Source organism: Liolophura sinensis, chromosome 9 (assembly GCF_032854445.1).
Source record: "Liolophura sinensis isolate JHLJ2023 chromosome 9, CUHK_Ljap_v2, whole genome shotgun sequence".
In the NCBI taxonomy this organism is placed as follows: Eukaryota; Metazoa; Mollusca; class Polyplacophora; order Chitonida; family Chitonidae; genus Liolophura; species Liolophura sinensis.
The window spans coordinates 9,943,589-9,963,385 of NC_088303.1; the positions used below are offsets into that span (position 1 = coordinate 9,943,589).

Here is a 19,797-nt window from a genome sequence, read left to right on the forward strand (position 1 = left end):
AGGAACTATACTCTCAAGTGAAACCAAAACACAGAAAACAAAACAGTGAAAAGGGAGCATAGTTTAATAAGCGTCAAGCCCTAGGTTTAGCTGAAGGTGTAACATTTTTAACGTCAAATAATTTACGGAGAAAATATACTTGGGCTACAGCAGAAGTGACTATAACAACACATTGGGCAATGGACCAGTAACGGACGTATTTCATATTGCCCATGACAAGATACCAGTCTCTGACGATTTCCATCCGAGTGTTGGCTTGGAAACGAAACATGGTGGAGATGGATTTCTGAACCGAGGTCAACGACGTCTGAAAACAAACGAAAGATAAGACCTTTTGTGAGAATGAATTGCTGTAAAATTCTTGGTCATATATCAAGACAGCCTATATCTTTTGAGCCGTCTGCAATACCTCCAATACAATACCGTCTTATGAACACGTAAGGTTCTGAATACCTAAGGTGACACCACAGCCAACGCTCTGACACCAAGTAGGCCAATCTTCACACTGCCGTACCTAAATTTTAAAGACGTGCAAATTATTTGGCTGGGATAAAGAAAGTTTTAGATTACAGTTTAACAATTTTGCCAAATTGGGTTGATTGATTGGGTTGTATTTTCAGGTTCGGTAAAAAGTTTCCGTAAAGCCTTTTCTAACTTAAGTCAAAACCTGAAATACAATTTTAAAGAATATTTTTGGGCCATATAAATTAAAATATTGACTTTTCATAGATGTTATACCAGTAATGTAAGCCTAAAAATAAGATTTGTAACGAGGTCATAACTTTTCTGTGGACTCAGGGCAGGCCTGTTTAAAATACAGATACCATACACCTTGGGTTATAATACATGCATATACTACAGGAATTTTTCACTATTTACTCTCTCGAGGCAAACTTTTGTTTTGTACTTTACAACACGTTTCAGATCTATCAGTATTTAAATGTATAATATAAACAATCATCTAATTCAAGATGCACATGTCACGGGGAAGATTTTCTGACAATGCTTGGTTTTTGGTTATGGAAGGTGAAATTTGGATACAATTGTTTTAAGATAACAATCATAAGGTCATCAAAATTTTAATTTACAGGGCTCAAAAATAAACTTTAAAATCACATTCCAAATTTTCTCTGAAGTCAAAACTGGCTATGTGGATTCCGCCAATGATCTTAAAGTTCAGATCCAGTATGGTATAAACACGAGCATCTGTTCACTACTGTACAGCCCATATTTGGACTCATATGTACGATGATCAAACTGATCAATGTTTTATCTTCCAGCTTCAGTCCAAATTTTAACATAAAAAATATGTAATCAGCACAGAGTAAAGATCATCTGTACAAAATTCAATTCAAGTTAATTGCAAAGGCCCATGCAGGGGCAAGAAATAAATATAAAACTGCACGCATCGGTGTAAAACTGGGAAAAGGAAACTGAATTAAATAATATAAGCCTATGAAAGATTAATTTCGACATTTACGAATCATTCTCCGCAGTGCATATACTTACTGTAAAGTTTTCCATTGTGAATGATATATCTTGTACTTCCTTCGCATATTTTTCCCACTGTTCTGCGACAAATGTCACCAAGTATAAATAGACCAGTTTGGACGTAAAACGACTGAAGGTGTTGTCTATGCAGATTTGATAAACACCTGGGGGACGAAGCGAAATGTAAACATTAGTTCCAAAGAAGTTCCGTGTGCTGACATACATAGGTTGTCGGTCAAAAATAAGTAAAAAGCTGGCGATTCTTCTTGCGGGACACCAAACCTATAAAGCATTAGTCATTTGTTTCATTTAGAATTGCTTTCAGACAATTACTCCAGGAATTATGGAATTATTATGGACACAAATGTAAATTTAAAATTTTATTTAAGACACAACTTACGGTCTCAGTCACAGCTTTTATAAATCTAATTGTGTTAACATAGCATTTCTCATAGGTGGTGCCAATATCAAATCGTATACGCTCAAAGGAAGTCAACACTGGCTTAGTAGAATTGACTTCGGGAAGAAAACGTCAGAAAAGGAAAACGTCATTGGGAATAAACTTGGCGTATGATGCGTAAATTAAACCCTGGGCGCAACCTGTAGCATGATTGAAATTACATGTATCATCGTGCAGTACTCGCATACCTGTACGTATAATCTCTATACCCAACCTCCCTTACAATGGTGGCTAGTGTTTAATTTACCAGTGTATGATACAAGATGTCTGCTCTGCACACATATATACCTACAACAAGCTTATAGAACAGCAAAACGGGAACATTACTGTCAGTTTACTCTTGTCCCTCGTACAACGTACTTTTCTCTAAACACACAGCCGCAGGGGCCAAAATGGTGTTATTCACTTACTACACGAGAATAAGCAATGCCGGAATAAATTTGACCTCATCAATAACTTCCTATGTAGGCCTATTTTGTCGAGGAGAGACTGACATTGCCCGTTCAATGAGAAATGTCTGTGAGGTCATCAAAGTGTTTAAGACGCACATATTCCGAATCCCGCACTTAACTGTGGCTGTCTTTATACATGTAATCTCATTTGCACAAATTTCACATGAGATTTTCCGATAAGCCGTATCTATACATCGAATGCAAGCTTCCGGTCATGTGAATATATGTTATTATATTAAGTATATGCATACCTTTATATAAATCCATTAAAAAAACTCCATGAATATAACTCGGCTAGGTGACTATTAGGCCTATAAACAGAGGTGTACAGAAAGTATCTCGGGTTGTACTTTGTCCAGAAATCCCCTCCATTTGTTAAATAATGGAGGTTGAATATCATAAATATTTTCCAGTGAGAGGTGAAAACAAATAAATATTACAAGAGAGTTCGCATTAATATTCGCGTGGAGGCTTTGAGAAAATCACCTAACTGTGGCAAGTTGAGTCTCTGGAATTGCTGCTAGAACACTTACATCTCGTTCCCTGTGGCAAGTTGATTCTCTGGAATTGCTGCTAGAACACTTATCTTTCGTCCTCTGTGGCAAGTTGATTCTCTGGAATTGCTACTAGAACACTTATCTTTCGTCCTCTGTGGCAAGTTGATTCCCTGGAATTGCTGCTAGCACACTTACCTTTTGTCCTCTGTGGCAGTTGATTCCCTGGAATTGCTACTAGAACACTTACATTTCGTCCTCTGTGGAAAGTTGATTCCCTGGAATTGCTACTAGAACACTAACCTTCCGTCCTCACTGTGTACTCAGACGTTCCCTCAGTTTTCCATAAATGCTTAGCGATGATTTCAGAGTTTGGATCTGTTATTATGACATCCACATTTCTGTCCCCTCCTCGTAATACCTGGAGAATATATAAATGGAGGATGCAGAATTAGACCAATGTGAATTGACGGATACTTTGAATGATTATTATTTTACCTCAAATCGGCTGTATTTAATCTATATCGTTGTGAACACATTGATATTTTCACGTTCATAATAAGTTCTAACAGTTGGCATAAAAGTGAGATCTACATAAAACCAAAATGATTTATATTTGATTGGTGTTTTACGCATTTTTCAAGAGTATATGAATTATTCATTTTCGTTAATGAGAGGAGGAAACCGCTCAGGGCGCAGAGGAAACCACCACACCTCGTGAGGTAGATGATACACCTGAGGAAACCACCTACCTTGTCAGGTAGATCACCCACCTGAGGAAACCATCACACCTCGCCAGCAAGATGACACACCTGAAGAAACCACCACACCTCGTCAGCAAGATGACACACACCTGAGGAAACCACCCCACCTCTCCAGGTAGATGACACACCCGAAAAAACAACCACACCTCTCCATGTAGCTGACACACCTGAGGAAACCACCACACCTCGTCAGGTAGGTGACACACCTGAGAAAACAACCACACCTCGTCAGGTACATGACACACCTGAAGAATCCACCACACCTCGTCAGGTAGATCACCCACCAGAGGAATCCACCACACCTCTTCAGGTAGATGACATAGCTGTGGATACCACCACGCTTCGCCAGATAGATTACACACCTGAGGAATCCACTACACCTCGTCAGGTAGATGACATACCTGAGGAAACCACCACGCTTCGCCAGATAGATTACACACCTGAGGAATCCACTAGACCTGGTCAGGTAGATAACACACCTGAGGAAACCATCACAACTCGCCAGATAGATGATACACTTCGGGAAACAACCACACTTTTCCAGGTAGACGACACACCTGAGGAAACCACCACACCTCGCCAAGTAGATCATATCCCGAGAAAACCATCACACCTCGCCAGGAAGATGACACATTTCCTGACATTATATGCCAGCAACCGTTAAAGTAAGCTTGTTACATAAAAACCAGAAACTACACAGTTTATGTGGATAACATATGTGGACGTCCGTGTACAGCTGGCCAAACAATACAATGTCCAACATTGTAAATCTGTGTCGAGACTAAGGATCAATACATCTTTTATTATAGACACTAAGGAGTTTATCATGTATGTAATAGTATAGGTCAACACACATACACAACGCACAGGGTGAAATGTACGGCGGTACATACACATGTGCAGTCATATCACATGCACAAGCATCTTAGTGCAACACAGACGCTTACTGCATCCACATCCTGCAATAAACTGTTTTAGAAGCAGCAAAGATGGTTGTTTTAGTGAATTACGAAGGGATGAGGATATATGATTCATGTGTCAATGTTTCTGTATAGTTGTGCGGGTAAGGTGAAGATGTCGCTAACAAGCACGGCACCGTGGCCGCCGGGCGTTGTGTGTTTTTATACAGCTTGGAATCAACACGCTTAGGCTTCATGGCGAAAACACTCGGACCATTTCTGAAATGAAAGCAAGATAAAAAAAAGAGAAAGAAAAAAAAAGCGTTTGATGTCGAACGAGATGACAATTGTGATTTATAGTGCCCTCCATGTTTCAGAAACTACACAACAGCTGAATCCATGGAGCTTTGTGGTAACCGTATAAATTTGAAATAAAACCAAACAGGTATAGCCATTAAAACTACCGCAGCTTTCAAGTCTGTCGTTTGATGTTGTAAATACTCATGTAATAGCATACTCGTAGACATTTCATTACCATATTCTTGACATATCAGGGTTCAAAATATGACCATATGCATGGTACATCATACACACGTGAACAGTCTGGAAAATACATGTATAATACAGTCTGTGGGTTCCTTGTATATCGTCCACGTTTTGCTAAATCAGTGAAATGACATGTTGAAGCCAGTAATTGAAACTTGACGATAATTAAATTAAAAGTATTATGGATATTGTACAAATTACGCTTCTAGATATAGCAGAGGTTCTGAGCTGTAAACTGGCTGAATCTACTCCCGTTTCGAGCCAGCGACCTCACAGTTAGACATCTAACTGCCAGAAAAAAAAACCATGTCGGCTCTTTAGACCACTCGACCAACAGTCTCCCCACAAAAAATAGCAAGTACCTGAGCAGGTAGACTTTACGGTAAACATGCATTCATGAGCTGAACATATCAGGTTTATAGGAGAGCGTTTGGAAAGAGTCATGTAACTCCTACATGTAGCTTTTGTGGAAGGCCTGTTGGTCAGTTTACAACGCTAGAATGTGTGCTATATCCAGGGAGTGTAATTCCTGATAGCATTAAAATGAAAGTCTAAATGAATGACTTATATCGTACAAAATATTTCAACTTTAGAAAAATAAGCAAAATCTAGGAAAGAAGGACAACACCCTTTGCAAGATACCTTCCACAACGGCATCCAAAATATTCACCAGAAGCTAGCTGGATTTGATCGCGTAATATTATTGGTCAAAGGCCCCTCGGCTGCATGAACTAGAGCGACGCTATATAGCAGACAGAATAATTCAGATTCAATGTCAAATGCCTGTATGTATATGTGACGTTCCACAAATTGTGTGCTTAGGACAGTGTTTACAGTATATATCAACATTAATACAGCACATGTTGCTGGCTTTGGTTAGTATGTTAGTCACTATTGTACAGATATCTATTTACAATAGTGCTCTTCCCGAGTACAGCTTCTCTTAAAAGGTTTCGTTTTATTCAGCTTACAGCAGCAGGCTAAACCAAATTACTTTGCGCTTAAGCGCTCAGGACAAACTGATAAACTAGGAGTGAGCCCTCAGGCTTAAGCATCAAACGACCACCTGCACAAAATCAAGGATGTTAAAGCCTACTTCAACTTGATTTGATTCATGATAACATTAAGGAATTACAGTAGATGTTGGACCAGCTGAATCGAAAATCGTCAATATCAGGGATGCAATTTACGTGTTGAAATCATAAATAAAACGAGGGTTTGTGCTCCGCAGGATATCATCCCCCCACCCCAAGCCTTAATAAGGATTGCTTACGAAGAGCTATTGTTAGACCCTTCACTAGCTATTGAATGACCCATCTGGTGTCATTCCATTCTCTTTGAACAAAGTCGTATCTACAATACACTAATGCACTGTACAAGGATTCTTGCGATACAGCCGCTGAACTGATTCCCAACAGAGTTGTCCGTCACACCGACGTCAGCGTAACACCTGTTTAAGTCGACGTCAGCGTAAGACACACTTAAGCCGACGTTAGCGTAACATCTGCTTAAGCCTACGTCGGCGTATCATCTGTATAAACCGACGTCAGCGAAACACCTGATTAAGCCGACGTCAGTTGTGCGTCTGAAGACTCCAGAGGCAGAGATGTTTCCATAAGTTACATCAATTAGGTTTTCACGATTTTAGAAGCTGACATGTTTTCTCTTCGATACTTGTATGCAAATTGCTTTCCTATCCACATGGCATGCCTGTATAAATTACACAGTTGCTTACTGAGTGTGTGTTTGTGCACGCTGTCGGCCACATGCTTGTATAAATCAAACAGATGCTCACAGAGTATATATATATGTATTAATCTGGTGTATATGTCCTATGTAAAGTGTATTTTGTGGTACGCGATCGGTCTCCACGTGGCATGCCGGTATAAATCACACAGCTACTTGTGGAGAGTATATATTGGTGTACATCTGTGTGTATTATTCCGGTAGTTCTTGATATTACATCAACCTGGGTCAGCTATATTTCTAAGATCAATACACGATGCAGATGAATTTTATTCGCCCAGCGCCTGGTGTGTCTGTTTAATTAAATGGAAACTTTAGAGAGACCTTGTCTTGGGAAAATCTACCGGAGAGACCAATAATCGGCGACAACTACCGTATATATAGTGTATCATTCATAAGCTGTCAAAGATTGCAATATACAGACAAGTCTTGAGGGGAAAAATACCTTTCGTACAGAATTATCCAACAAACAGCAGTTAAATGTCGTCCTCTGATCTTTTGTAATTGGCATTTTATGTTCCGTTTGCGGGCAAAATTGTAAAATTGTCTGGGATAAAACCATGAACTTCAATTATGATCTGACACTACAATCAACATGCGTTCTGTACAGTGCGCAATTTGGCTTCTGAAACATATGTTATTGTATCGAACATGCCACTGAGAGGAAAATATGTCATAGAGGGTGTAGTGTTTTAGTGTCGCAATTCCTCGCCAAACTAATCAGCCATCACAATCATTTGGACAGTTATACAGACCTGCTGAGATTTTTTATCTAGTCGGTAAAGTACGCGAATGATGTCTTTTCAAGATAACATTTCCCACTAAAACCTGATGTCAAAGTGCCAATGAAATCATAAAAAATGCCCAGCAATAACGCTGTCAAAGATTCTCTAGAAATGCAACTGTCCGGACATCATGTTCAGAATGCTGTGTCCACAATGCTGATCTCAAGGACACATTGTCCAAAGAAACACTGTAAGTGTCAACGTAAACTATATGTCCCTAGATTTACTGTACCTTCAGCAGTATGCAGTCCTCATGCACTCTTCCCAGGGTTATTCTGTCCAAGAATGAAAAATACCAAATATATAGTGTTATGTGCACAACTGCCGTCAGCTTCTAAATTTAGCTTGCCGCTGTTTACATATGCTGAGTTCCGGGCCTCCTGTCTGCTTCTGCCTTAGAATGTTCCAGAATACGCTCAGTTCGGGGCCTGTTTGTTTACAACAAGTGTTCAGGAACTTTCTTATCCCAGAAAATTCCACCAGTCTATATAAGACCTATGAAAGCAGGTAAAAAGGATGAGAACGGAGAATTATTGAGAGTTTTGGATGCTTTCGCTGTGTATTACGTTAGTAGGCCTTTTATGCTGAATTTTGGTGTCTTTATAGCCTCTGGCTTTGTTATATCCTATCTCCACCGAGCACTTGTTCAGTCTGAACTTGTATATTTAATTTGTGCTCTTGTGTACACAGTGCTTATTAATACACGGACCCTGTCTGTGGAATTTTGTGTATACTTCGTCATACACTCAGTTATACTGTGGATTTTCCCTCTTATTTGTGCATTTATGCCTGTATGGTTTTCCGCATTGTGGAATATATGCGTCCGTTTGGACTTGACACCGTTGTACATGTAAGTACTTTAGTATTTGTATAGATACTGCTATCCTTTCTTGTTAAACTTAAGTACTTTAGTATTTGTAAAAGTCTTGTTATCTGTTCTTGTTAAACCTAATAAATTGCTGTAAAGTAAAATCTGCTGGTTTGGGTTACTTTTTTGTGCGGGTAAACTGTCGTGTATTTCGAACAAGCCGTGTCTTTATAATATAGACAGTTTGGGTCGTAACAATAGTGCCCCGGAACCTACTCTGTCAGCGTACACTCTGTCCCAGATTGAAAAGCAAACTGAGGGGAAAGTAAGCCAACACTATCAACATATATATAATCCAAAACAATGGAGCACAGGAACATTCTGTACCGGGACGAGTGAGTGAGTGCTTAGAATTTAACGTCACTAACACGATTTACCGAAGGCAAGTGAGGTGCCCCACCCAAGCCATTATACTGATACAGGTCAACCAGTCGTTGCACTGTCCCCATAATGCTAAACAACAAGCGAGGAAGCTACAACTTCCTCTTTTTTAAGTTCTTAGGTGTGACCTGACCAAGGATTGACCCTAGATCTACCTGCCCGGAAACTGCATTATGGATTTCAAAGAAACACCAGTAGTTGTTTCCAAGACCACTTATAAGCCAGGAAATAATGCGCACAGTGTAATAACACGATACCTGCCTTTCTAACTATGTCTAATGGAGTTCCTCAAGGGTCAGTTCTTGAACCTATTCTGTTTCTAGCATGCATAAACGATAGAAATTCCGTTAGCTACAACATCCTCCAGTGGAGGAACACTCTTCCCTTATGTGTTACCCGACCCAGGATTGACCCATGATCTGTGACTGGGTGAGGTGATTTTTATCGCTCACAGTGTGGGTGGGTCTGTTGCTCAGTCTACATACTATGACAACATACTATGACTCAGTGGAGTGTCTAATCGGGCATTGGTGTCAACATGCTGTGACAGGTTTAGGTGTTCTGTCTGTTGTCCACATGCCTGGACTTTAAGGAGTTTCGTATTTGGCGTTCTTCTACTGTGTTCAGGTGTCAGCATACTGTGTCTGGGTGGGGTGTCATGTTCGCCACGAGGCCGGCAATCTCCACGTGCAAGGAGACCCAGCCGTTATCTGAGAGAACCAATGTTGACTTCCCAACGACGTCCCAATCTGACAAACAATCAATACTAACTATTCATTCATACCGTGGCTGATATCTGCAAAACTGATGTAACTCGATAACCAGTGACCTAATGTTTCATAAACAGCTTACGTCTCGGTGTAGTATAACAATGATAGGCAATACCTTACGGCGGTTGCACAAATTACACAGGGCAAAGGACGTATACGTTACGCACACACCTATACAGAGGTACACTATAAAATACACATTAGTTAGACCTCAAAAGGTGCGAGTCTAGTCAGGTGGACCCGGAAGGGTTTTAGTCTAGTAAGTTAGACCCCCAAGGGCATTAACGGTATCTAAGGAGAGCATAGCATATACCCAGACCTACAATAAATAAGAACACACTTAAACAAAAAACAAATAAGAAAGGCTGTTTATATATATATATATTCACAGGAAGTAGACCAGGAGTATAAGATTGGCTTCCTTAGATTGAAGCCCATGTACCCAGGTGACGAGGAGAGTCTGGGCCCAGTGTAGGCCTAGGCCTACATCTACCCAGAAAGTAGACTACTGATTTACAGCTCAGGCTAAAACTTTGCACTACTACCTACCCGAAAATTGACGTAAAGGTTGGCTCCCTGGGTGGCGCTTTGGAAAAAACAATCCACGGTACCGGCTTCTAACTCCCACCGGAAGTCGTGTAGGGCCCCCGGGAAACCGTCAAAATCAAAGTCGTCTGTTTCTGTGCCGTCAATCATTCGCTCTGCCTGAACAGAGGCTATATTAACTTGGTGCACACCCAGCAAAATGATCAAAGCGCTCAACTTTCTGAGCATACTTAATTTTTGTCGCATCTCGGACAGGTGCACCCAAAACGTCCACGTCTTGCGAACCGCAATGGTCGGTGACAGAATGGCGGTATATAACCAGTCACGGTTGTAGTAAAGTTAGATCTGATATAAGAAGGACAAGACTAGTCCCCTACATACTTGTGAAGTTCACAGGTGCGCGATAAGGTCTATAGCCACTTATATCTGTACAAGCATACATGAATAGTTTAATTAAAGCTAGTTTACGTTTGAAAAACTTGCACGTGCGTTTTCGTCTATCCCCCTTACTTGTTCAACTCCACGACTGTATAAGCCTTACGCTGATAGGGCGTCTTGATTTTGAGAGAGCAGGGAATCGCCTTTGGCAGCCAGCTTCAGAGCTCCACAATGGGGGGTGTAAGTCAGGTTCTACTTTTTTCTATGACCGATGCGACCTAGTTTTGATACGATTGCGCTCCGTCCGTAACTGATATGTATTTCTGCTCATATTGATTGATCTGGCAATTCTTTTCCGCGGTCTTAAGACGGGTACGCAGACTGGAACGAAGATTCCAGTTCAATTCCACGTCGGGTCATATCAACCATATAGGAATTGAATTAAGCTACGATTTGCTCAGTTCAGCTTACAGACAAGAAATTAGTGCTTAAGGTGGAATTTTCGAGTATTGTAGAAAAGTATCTCCAAGAAAAGACAAACTCTTCACTTGATAGGTATAGTATTATCGCGTGGAATGTTGAAGTATTTTGGGTGGAACCTATGGCGTCTTAAAAGTGACATGGTGAAAAAAATTAAAGAAAATTTTTTTTACCCCCAACATGCAAATTGGGGGACTCGAGATAAAAAGTCGGTCCCTGGAATTTAATTCATCAACTTGACTTACGTGCAATGATATGGGTAATTTGCAGAAGGTGCCATTTGTAACTGGTGTATCGGTAAGCTTCTTGTTACTGAGAAAGAGAATGGTACAATTCGACGAAAACGCTCGTCCTTGGCTGGAACTGCTGGAGGTAATCCGTTCAGGTATGCGTTCTCGACAAGCATACAATGGTATCGTGCAGAAGTCCCATACAAGATAACGTGAGGACCCGCACAGCGGCGCGATTCATCGGTACGGCTACTGGTGCTTTGATTTGTCAGGGTTATCCCCCACCATACTTCTGGAGACGTCGAGAATAAGATGATGAAATATGGGAGTTACACTACTCATCTCACACAGACCGCAATAGCAGATCTCGGACGATACACCCTATAGGTGTCTTATTATCTCAAAATTATTATTTATTATAGCAGCGGAAAACCTGCAGTGTTTTTCCTGTTCGCCCACATCTGAAGTGCTCTCAAACGGTACAATATATTTTCACCCATACACATATGGGATGTGACAACAGTTATTGAAAATCAATACAAGTCTCACAACTTGTATGTGTGAACGGTATCTACATTGGGTCTGTATCCTGTTTGATTAAGCATTTTTTTATGTCTTCATCCGGTCAGAATTAAAAGCCTGTTGAAACTTTAGTGTTTCATCAATTCAAATGAAGGGACTTTATCGCAGTTTTATATATCACCCACAGCGCAGGCCTTGATTTGTGGGCTACTTCAGGCATAAGGCTGACCGGAAGCCTAGAATAGACCTAAGTGCCGGAAGAAATACCCCGCAGACAAAACTGATCGCCACGGACAAATATCAATTCGATGCCAAAAATACCACCTATAAATAGGTTGCATATAAATACATACAATTAAGCCGAGAATCTTCGCGACAGGATTCCGCCTTTGTATTTTGTCAGAGACAAAGAAACAAAGTACAACTTGGCATCAAACTAAAGCAAACTATCAGTTTCTGTACAATCTTCTATAACGCGAACAATCAGTCCAATGCAATGCAATCCGAACAATCAGACCAATCCAATGCAATCCGAACAACAGATCCTTCTATAACGCGAACAATCAGTCCAATGCAATGCAATCCGAACAATCAGACCAATCCAATGCAATCCGAACAACAGATCCTTCTATAACGCGAACAATCAGTCCAATGCAATGCAATCCGAACAATCAGACCAATCCAATGCAATCCGAACAACAGATCTTCCAGCATTCTCCTTTCTGTGAATAAAGTGCAATTTATATACTGACGTGATAGGACACATGGTCTCAACTATATAGGTCGGTCATGAACTTTGCCTTTATCAATGTATAAACTCTAATTTATAATGTTAATTTAATTATAAGGTGTTGTGTTCTGGGTGGAGACATGTTTTCTTTTTATCTGGTAAAGTTAATAATCAGCCCATATAAGGTTGTATAAGGATTTTAGCTGTAAAGCGTTGGCAGTGTGCCGGAAGCAGCTATAAGAAAGCTATCAGCTGATGGGCTAACTCCGCACAGTGTTACGCTCTCAAAGAACATGGATTTACACGTGTCTAGCCTGATTCCAGCTTAACATTTAAACGAGTGGTTCAATTCTTATTTTTTCTTCAAAACCAGCTACATTCGTGAAGCTGCCTTAGTTTCCCGTATGACCTAACGTTTGAGGAGCTACCTCGGTTTTCAGTATGACCTAACGTTTGAGAAACTGCCTTGGTTACCTGTGCAGGACCTGTCGTTTTCTAACCCACACTGCCGTAGAAACCATACCAGAATACGCGTGTCGGAATCGATATCCCCATGCAAAAGTCAGCAAATTATAGTCAGTAATTATATTTTCTTACATAGGTGATATTTAGCACTGCTCGCAGTTTGGCAGAAGATGAGTTCCCCAGCTGTCATGGAGACAGCTGCTTACCACGTGACACGCCAGACTTTGTACAGTGTAATACGGAGGCCATTCAGATCTTATGGATTTTACTACTTTGTCAGTATACTCGATCAAATGTAAATACAACTTACTCCACAAATACTGACATCAGGTCATTAGGGGTACAGGCCTGTATACGGGCAACATCAACAAATGCAATGGCGCGTGCGATCTCCGTAAATGTTTAAACATATTTCCTCGTTATCCATTTTTCTTTACATCGAATTAAGAGATATTGTAAGCCCTCTGTCATTATAATGCTGGCAAATCGAGCCAATATAAAAACCACAGCGAAATTCATAATTTCTAAATATTCGTGCTGGCCAAGTACTATTATTTTACCCGCAGATACACTGCATGGGTTGCATCAGTCATTCAACACCAACACCAATCCAGTAGACTCCAAAAGACTAAGCCGACATTATGACGACATATGGACAAGGAACAATCGGCAATTTTGTGTTTGAGGATTGTAATCTGTAAACATTGAGCTTCTATAAAATCGTGTTTGGTGTATAATCCGTGTACATAGAGCCTCCATGCTGTGTCTGAGGTGTATAATCTGTAAACATTGAGCTTCCATGCTCCGTCTGAAGGGCTTGATCTGTAAGCATAGAGCTCCATGCTGTGTCTGAGGCGTATGATCTGTAAACATTGAGCCTCCATGCTGTGTCTGAGGTGTAGGGTCTGTAAACATTGAGCTTCCAAGCCCTGTCTGGAGCGCGTGATCTGTAAATATAGAGCTTTCATACTGTGTCTGAGGCGTATGATCTGTAAACATTGAGCCTCCATGCTGTGTCTCAGGCGTATGATCTGTAAACATAGAGCTTCCATGCCGTGTCTGAGACGTATGATCTGTAAACATAGAGCTTCCATGCTGTGTCTGAGGCGTATAATCTGTAAACGTTGAGCCTCCATGTCGTGTCTGAGGTGTAGGATCTGTAAACATTGAGCTTCCACGCCGTGTCTGAGGTGTAGGATCTGTAAAAATTGACCCTTATACCTATACATATTGAACTTCCATGTCGTGTCTGAGGTGTATAATCTGTAAACATTGAGCTTCCATGCTGTGTCTGAGGCGTATAATCTGTAAACGTTGAGCCTCCATGTCGTGTCTGAGGTGTAGGATCTGTAAACATTGAGCTTCCACGCCGTGTCTGAGGTGTAGGATCTGTAAAAATTGACCCTTATACCTATACATATTGAACTTCCTTGCCGTGTCTGAGGTGTAGGAACTGCTTCCTACACATTCCTACAAACATTGCCATGGTTGTGTAGTTATGAAGCACGCATGACCGCCATGCCGTGGTTGTGTAGTTATGAATCACGCATGACTGCCATGTTGTGTAGACTAAAATACGAGGGTGCATAGTGGTAATAGCGACATGGTGTTTCCAGTTTCTCTAACATGGCGCCTCGCAAAAATTCAGATTAACAGTTAATTTATCATGAAGTTAAGTCATGAAGCGCTTCATGGCAAAAAAGCTGTGGCGGTTTAGATATATTTCCATTCTCTTTTGACATTATAATGGTTCAATCATTTGTTGTCTTTTCTCTTAACGAGTGCAAAAAAGTCGACGTTAGAATCACAAAAGATCGTAACTTGTCAACTATAGATGAAGACTTCAAAATGCACGGCTTCTGCATGCATTGTTCTGTTACAGCTGTGGACTGCAGCACACATGCACTTCGAGAGAGCTATAGAAGTAGGGAAGAAGGTAACTATACATCTGCGTAATGTGATCAAAGTGGATAGAGACCGCATAGGCCGGGTGTCTGACGGCAAACATAGGCAAAATACCAAAGGCTGTCTGTAGGCATGATAGGGGAGAAGTAATTAACGAAATCAAATGTCAGCTATTAGTTACCCTAAAGCGTCAGCTCACACTACATCCATAACCAAATATTTCCGCGTTATCGGGGTTATACTTGAACCAGCAAAATGTGAACGCAGGCCTATGTCAGTTTGACGTGCTCCGAGACATGTTGTATATGTGACTGGTACAGATTTGTGTTGTCCAACAATATCATTTAGGCCGAAAATCGACAATTAACCTCTGCACCTTCAGTATGCTACCGATGTCATATCACACATGACGCATGTGAGGCGTATAAGTACCATATGGGGTGCTCCATTCTATACGTAAGCTAGCTACATGTACACAGACAAACTGAATGATGTTCCAGATTATGCTATGTAGTGTTGTCACATATCCTTGTCGATCATGCGATATTTATCCTTTCCAAATTGTGTACTGGTGCTATTTTCTGTTGCGTCCATCAGTAATGCAGGGACATTGAAATTACCATTTTGTATAAGTACACGTGTATGAAGAAACCATGCAACTTTAGTTATTGGTGTAACTGTATGTAAAGTGACAATGATCATAATGGATAGCCAGTGGACAGTATACACGCATGCGTATATAGACCTATATAGACAAATCAGATGTGGCCAGGTATGTAAAGTGACAATGATCATAATGGATGGCCAATGGACAGTATACATACACGGGTATATAGACCTATAAAGACAAATCAGCTGTGGCCAAGTATGTAAAGTGACAATGATCATAATGGATGGCCAATGGACAGTATACACACACGCGTATATAGACCTATATAGACAAATCAGCTGTGGCCAAGTATGTAAAGTGACAATGATCCTAAAGTATCACCAGTGTATATTTAGTGTACACGCACGCGTGTATGGACAGAGCGTGTGGCTATTAAAAGGGCGTATAGTGGCAATGATTCTAATGGATCATCAGTGTATAGTGTACACACACACGCATAGAGTATTATACACACACGCCTGTATGCATATCACGAAGCAACTGCTTTTGACTATGTATGTAAAATGACAATCATCCAAACTGATCACCAGTAGGCCCCTATCTAGTGCACACACAAACTTGTATAGACGAAATGACTGCTTGTGGTTGTGCATGTAAAGTGGCAGCGATTCCAACTGATCTTCATTATAACGCCTAAAATACACATAAACGTGTATATAATGGGTGAAGCAACCATACGTATGCACGCCAGTAAAGTGGCAGCGATTCCAACTGATCTTCATTATAACGCCTAAAATACACATAAACGTGTATATAATGGGTGAAGCAACCATACGTATGCACGCCAGTAAAGTGGCAGCGATTCCAACTGATCTTCATTATAACGCCTAAAATACACATAAACGTGTATATAATGGGTGAAGCAACCATACGTATGCACGCCAGTAAAGTGGCAACGATCCCAACTGATCTTCATTATAACGCCTAAAATACACATAAACGTGTATATAATGGGTGAAGCAACCATACGTATGCACGCCAGTAAAGTGGCAACGATCCCAACTGATCTTCATTATAACACCTAAAATACACATAAACGTGTATATAATGGGTGAAGCAACTGTGGACATGCATGACTCTTATTTAGTATACGGACACTGGTGTGTAGACGAAACAACAGTTTTACTGTGGTCATATATGTGGAGTGGCAATGGTCCTAACTGCTGCCCTTAAACCTCTCTAAATTGCCACTGACATACGTATGAGTATAAATGAACGACGTATATCGTACACAATTTGGCCTTGTGTAAGGAACTAATCACGGCTTGTGCGCTGTTGGAAACATTATAAATTATAGTCATTAACTCTACCCCTGCGGTAGCCCATGTAAAATATACAGATGTGTTATCAACACTACTCCCAGGGGCTTCCTGCCTGTATACGTGTACATGGCAACATACAGAAAGACATGTGCGCATAAGAAACCGCTATATATTACAGTATGTTTTACACATTCTAGACCTATATGGAATGTGTAAGTTCAAGGCAAAAACGGAAAACTTACAAAAAAATCCCCCAAAAAGCCAAACAACAAACAAACCACAAAAACAACAAAACAAACAAAAAAAAAAAAAACAAAACAAAAAAACAAAACAAAAGAAAACGCCTTATCTTTTTCGGTCATTGGAATTTGACTGCCGTGACAGAACATGTACAAAAATGAAAGCATCATTATCATACAGTGAGTATAACCTATAACAGCATGACCATGAATGAAGCTCCATTTATCAAGCACACGCTTCACTATCTATAAGCAAGGGTATCTATCTGGACATATAAGTGTACATACTAATGTCGCCTTAGGTTATTCACTTGCAAATTTGTAAGAGCGTCAGGTTTAGTGTATGACAGGTTTATAATAGGAGTATTTCATAGCATTGCAGTTCTTGAGAGACTTTAAAGGTGGATACATTGATGCATTATATGCCGCACACATTATAGGTAATCTGTTGCATCTCATTTTTTCATAACCTTTCATAAACACCGGTCCTTGACAAACTGGATCTCAAATGTCTTGAGTGACTGGAAGGATAAAACCCCACTGTGAGTTTAAATAAGTCTGAATAAACTTATAAATTAAAGTATAGGCCTTATATCTTGTACGGTCTTATATCGTATATACGTACGTGTACTATAAGGCATAGTGAGTGAAACCAACTAATAGTTTCTCAGAATATTGTGAAGTTCTAATTAAGGCCTTTTGTTTAGGCTTTATGATCTGTAAATTGTGAAATTAATCGAAGTAAAAATGACTTTTCATACAGCAATGTTAAACGAGATGACAAGTGTGTAACTGCTATAACAAGGGAACACGAGCACTGGCGTATAAACAAATCCTATACCACGTTTACTTTTACAATGTCATGCGAATCTCAATGTTTTCCGTAAAAACAGTCGGTTGCATTTAATTTTGACTTGGAGAAAAGAATGTGAAAGGAAGAAGGGGAGGGTCCTGGAAACCTGGTTATTATTTACAATACTGCTATTAACATAGAAGTACATAATTATATAGTAATTGGGACTAAGGCCTAATCAGTCTTGTGGCGCGAGCCATTCCATAGGGGTTGTGTCTCGAAGTGTAGTAGGCTTATAGAAGCCTGTAGTCTTAGGTCTGTGCCTTCTGGACGGGCGTACCAGCTCTGAGCAGCAGGCCTAACCCATGTTACGCTCCTGCCCAAGTTTATACTTCCACTCACCTCAAACGAGAAGTACACCTGGGCTAACTTGGGCATGTTTTGGTAAAAGCACTCCATCTCCCCCGCGCCCACTTCAAAGCGAAGATCATGCTGAACACCTGGCAGACCATCAAAGTCGAAATCGTCATTCTGTACCCCAAGAACGTTTTCCCCATCCCCAGAGCCCGCTAGGCTTAACAGGACGAGGAGTGTGGGACAGAGGACACCAAGAAGCTCTGATACAGAGACCACAGCCATGGCGCTCCTACTCAATACTGTATACATGTACGTCAAGTTCACTGCCACGAGACGAAACGCCGTTGACAATTGCTGCTGAATCAATACGTCCGAGGCTAGTCTAATCTGCCGGCTGCTGCAGGGGCGACAGACAGCAGCAGTCATGCTGGTGACGGATACCTGGTTGACATTCACGCCATAAATCCCCCCTTCTTGAAAAGCTTGTGATACTTGAGGGAAACAACTTTGATCGTGTATGCTTTCGTGCTTAAGTTCAAGCTGCACGTATACTGTAACAACCTTCTGTCCTTCACACTTACCTAGCACGCAGTTTCGTGCTCAGCTTTCTTTATTATTTAGTAGCTATTTACATTTTATTATTTATGGATTTAAAATAGGAATCATTTAAGCCAAAGTTCATTAGTATTTCTATTAAATCCTACCCTACATATTTTCAACTTCCACTACTGTTTATAGCATTATGACCTTTGAAATGTAGAGTAGAATTCGTTAAATATCACATACGTATATAGCTATATGATACTGACGTTTACGCATGTCTGAATTGAGAGGAAGTCTTCAGATATTCCAGACACAACTTGTGGCATATACAAACCAAGCGAAAGCTGGGTTTGAACTGGTCACTTTGTTGGCGGTATTTGTGAGTACGCGTTGAAAGCTATGTCAACTCTTTTTAAGACAGGATTAAATGATTAATATCACGATAATCCGGATTACTTTCCAAATTTACAACTGATACTATAGGGTGTGTGACTCACTATTGCACACGTCTTGATGGAAGCTCAGGCATTTTTGTTTTCTGTCGTTTACGCCAGAAATGATGCTGACGTGTACTAGCGCGTTTGTGGCCACTCCAGCTAACGTGCTTCATGCTTGACGTCAAATATATTACATTCACCGTCACATCTGGAATACTTTCATTTCGAATGGTGCTAACTGTATGGAAACAGCCAAATTAAGATTTTGTTTTAGAGGACATTACATAGGCGTACATGTCTGTTGAAAGCTTGGTGATGCACATGGTGTCTGCGCGTTTTGTGGGCCAAACTTAATATAGTGTTAATATAATGCCAAGTCACCTGAGAAATTTTGGCACGTATGACATGTTGGTGGAAAGCTGGTGATCTCCGACGAATGTCAAGTAAGAGTACCTGAAGTTATGGGCACCGGAGGTCCGTCGACCGCAAATTGCCAAAAGTCACGAGAACAGTGGAATCGGGAGAATACCAATTACTCCGAGGCTGGGGTTGAATCAACACTTCAACACCCTCGAAATAAGACT

General features: G+C 40.6%; 1 protein-coding gene across 1 annotated transcript; it reads right to left on the reverse strand.

Annotated features, from left to right (window-relative positions):
* Window positions 1–46: 46 nt before the first annotated feature.
* Window positions 47–18,696, reverse strand: LOC135475864 (transmembrane emp24 domain-containing protein 5-like). Its single transcript, XM_064755811.1, has 4 exons — window positions 18,279–18,696; window positions 3,201–3,318; window positions 1,510–1,655; window positions 47–307 (listed from the first exon to the last, which is right to left on the reverse strand). Exons 1-4 carry the CDS (start codon window positions 18,657–18,659, stop codon window positions 74–76), a joined length of 879 nt encoding a protein of 292 aa, XP_064611881.1. The 5' UTR covers window positions 18,660–18,696; the 3' UTR covers window positions 47–73.
* Between the last annotated feature and the right edge of the window lie 1,101 nt (window positions 18,697–19,797).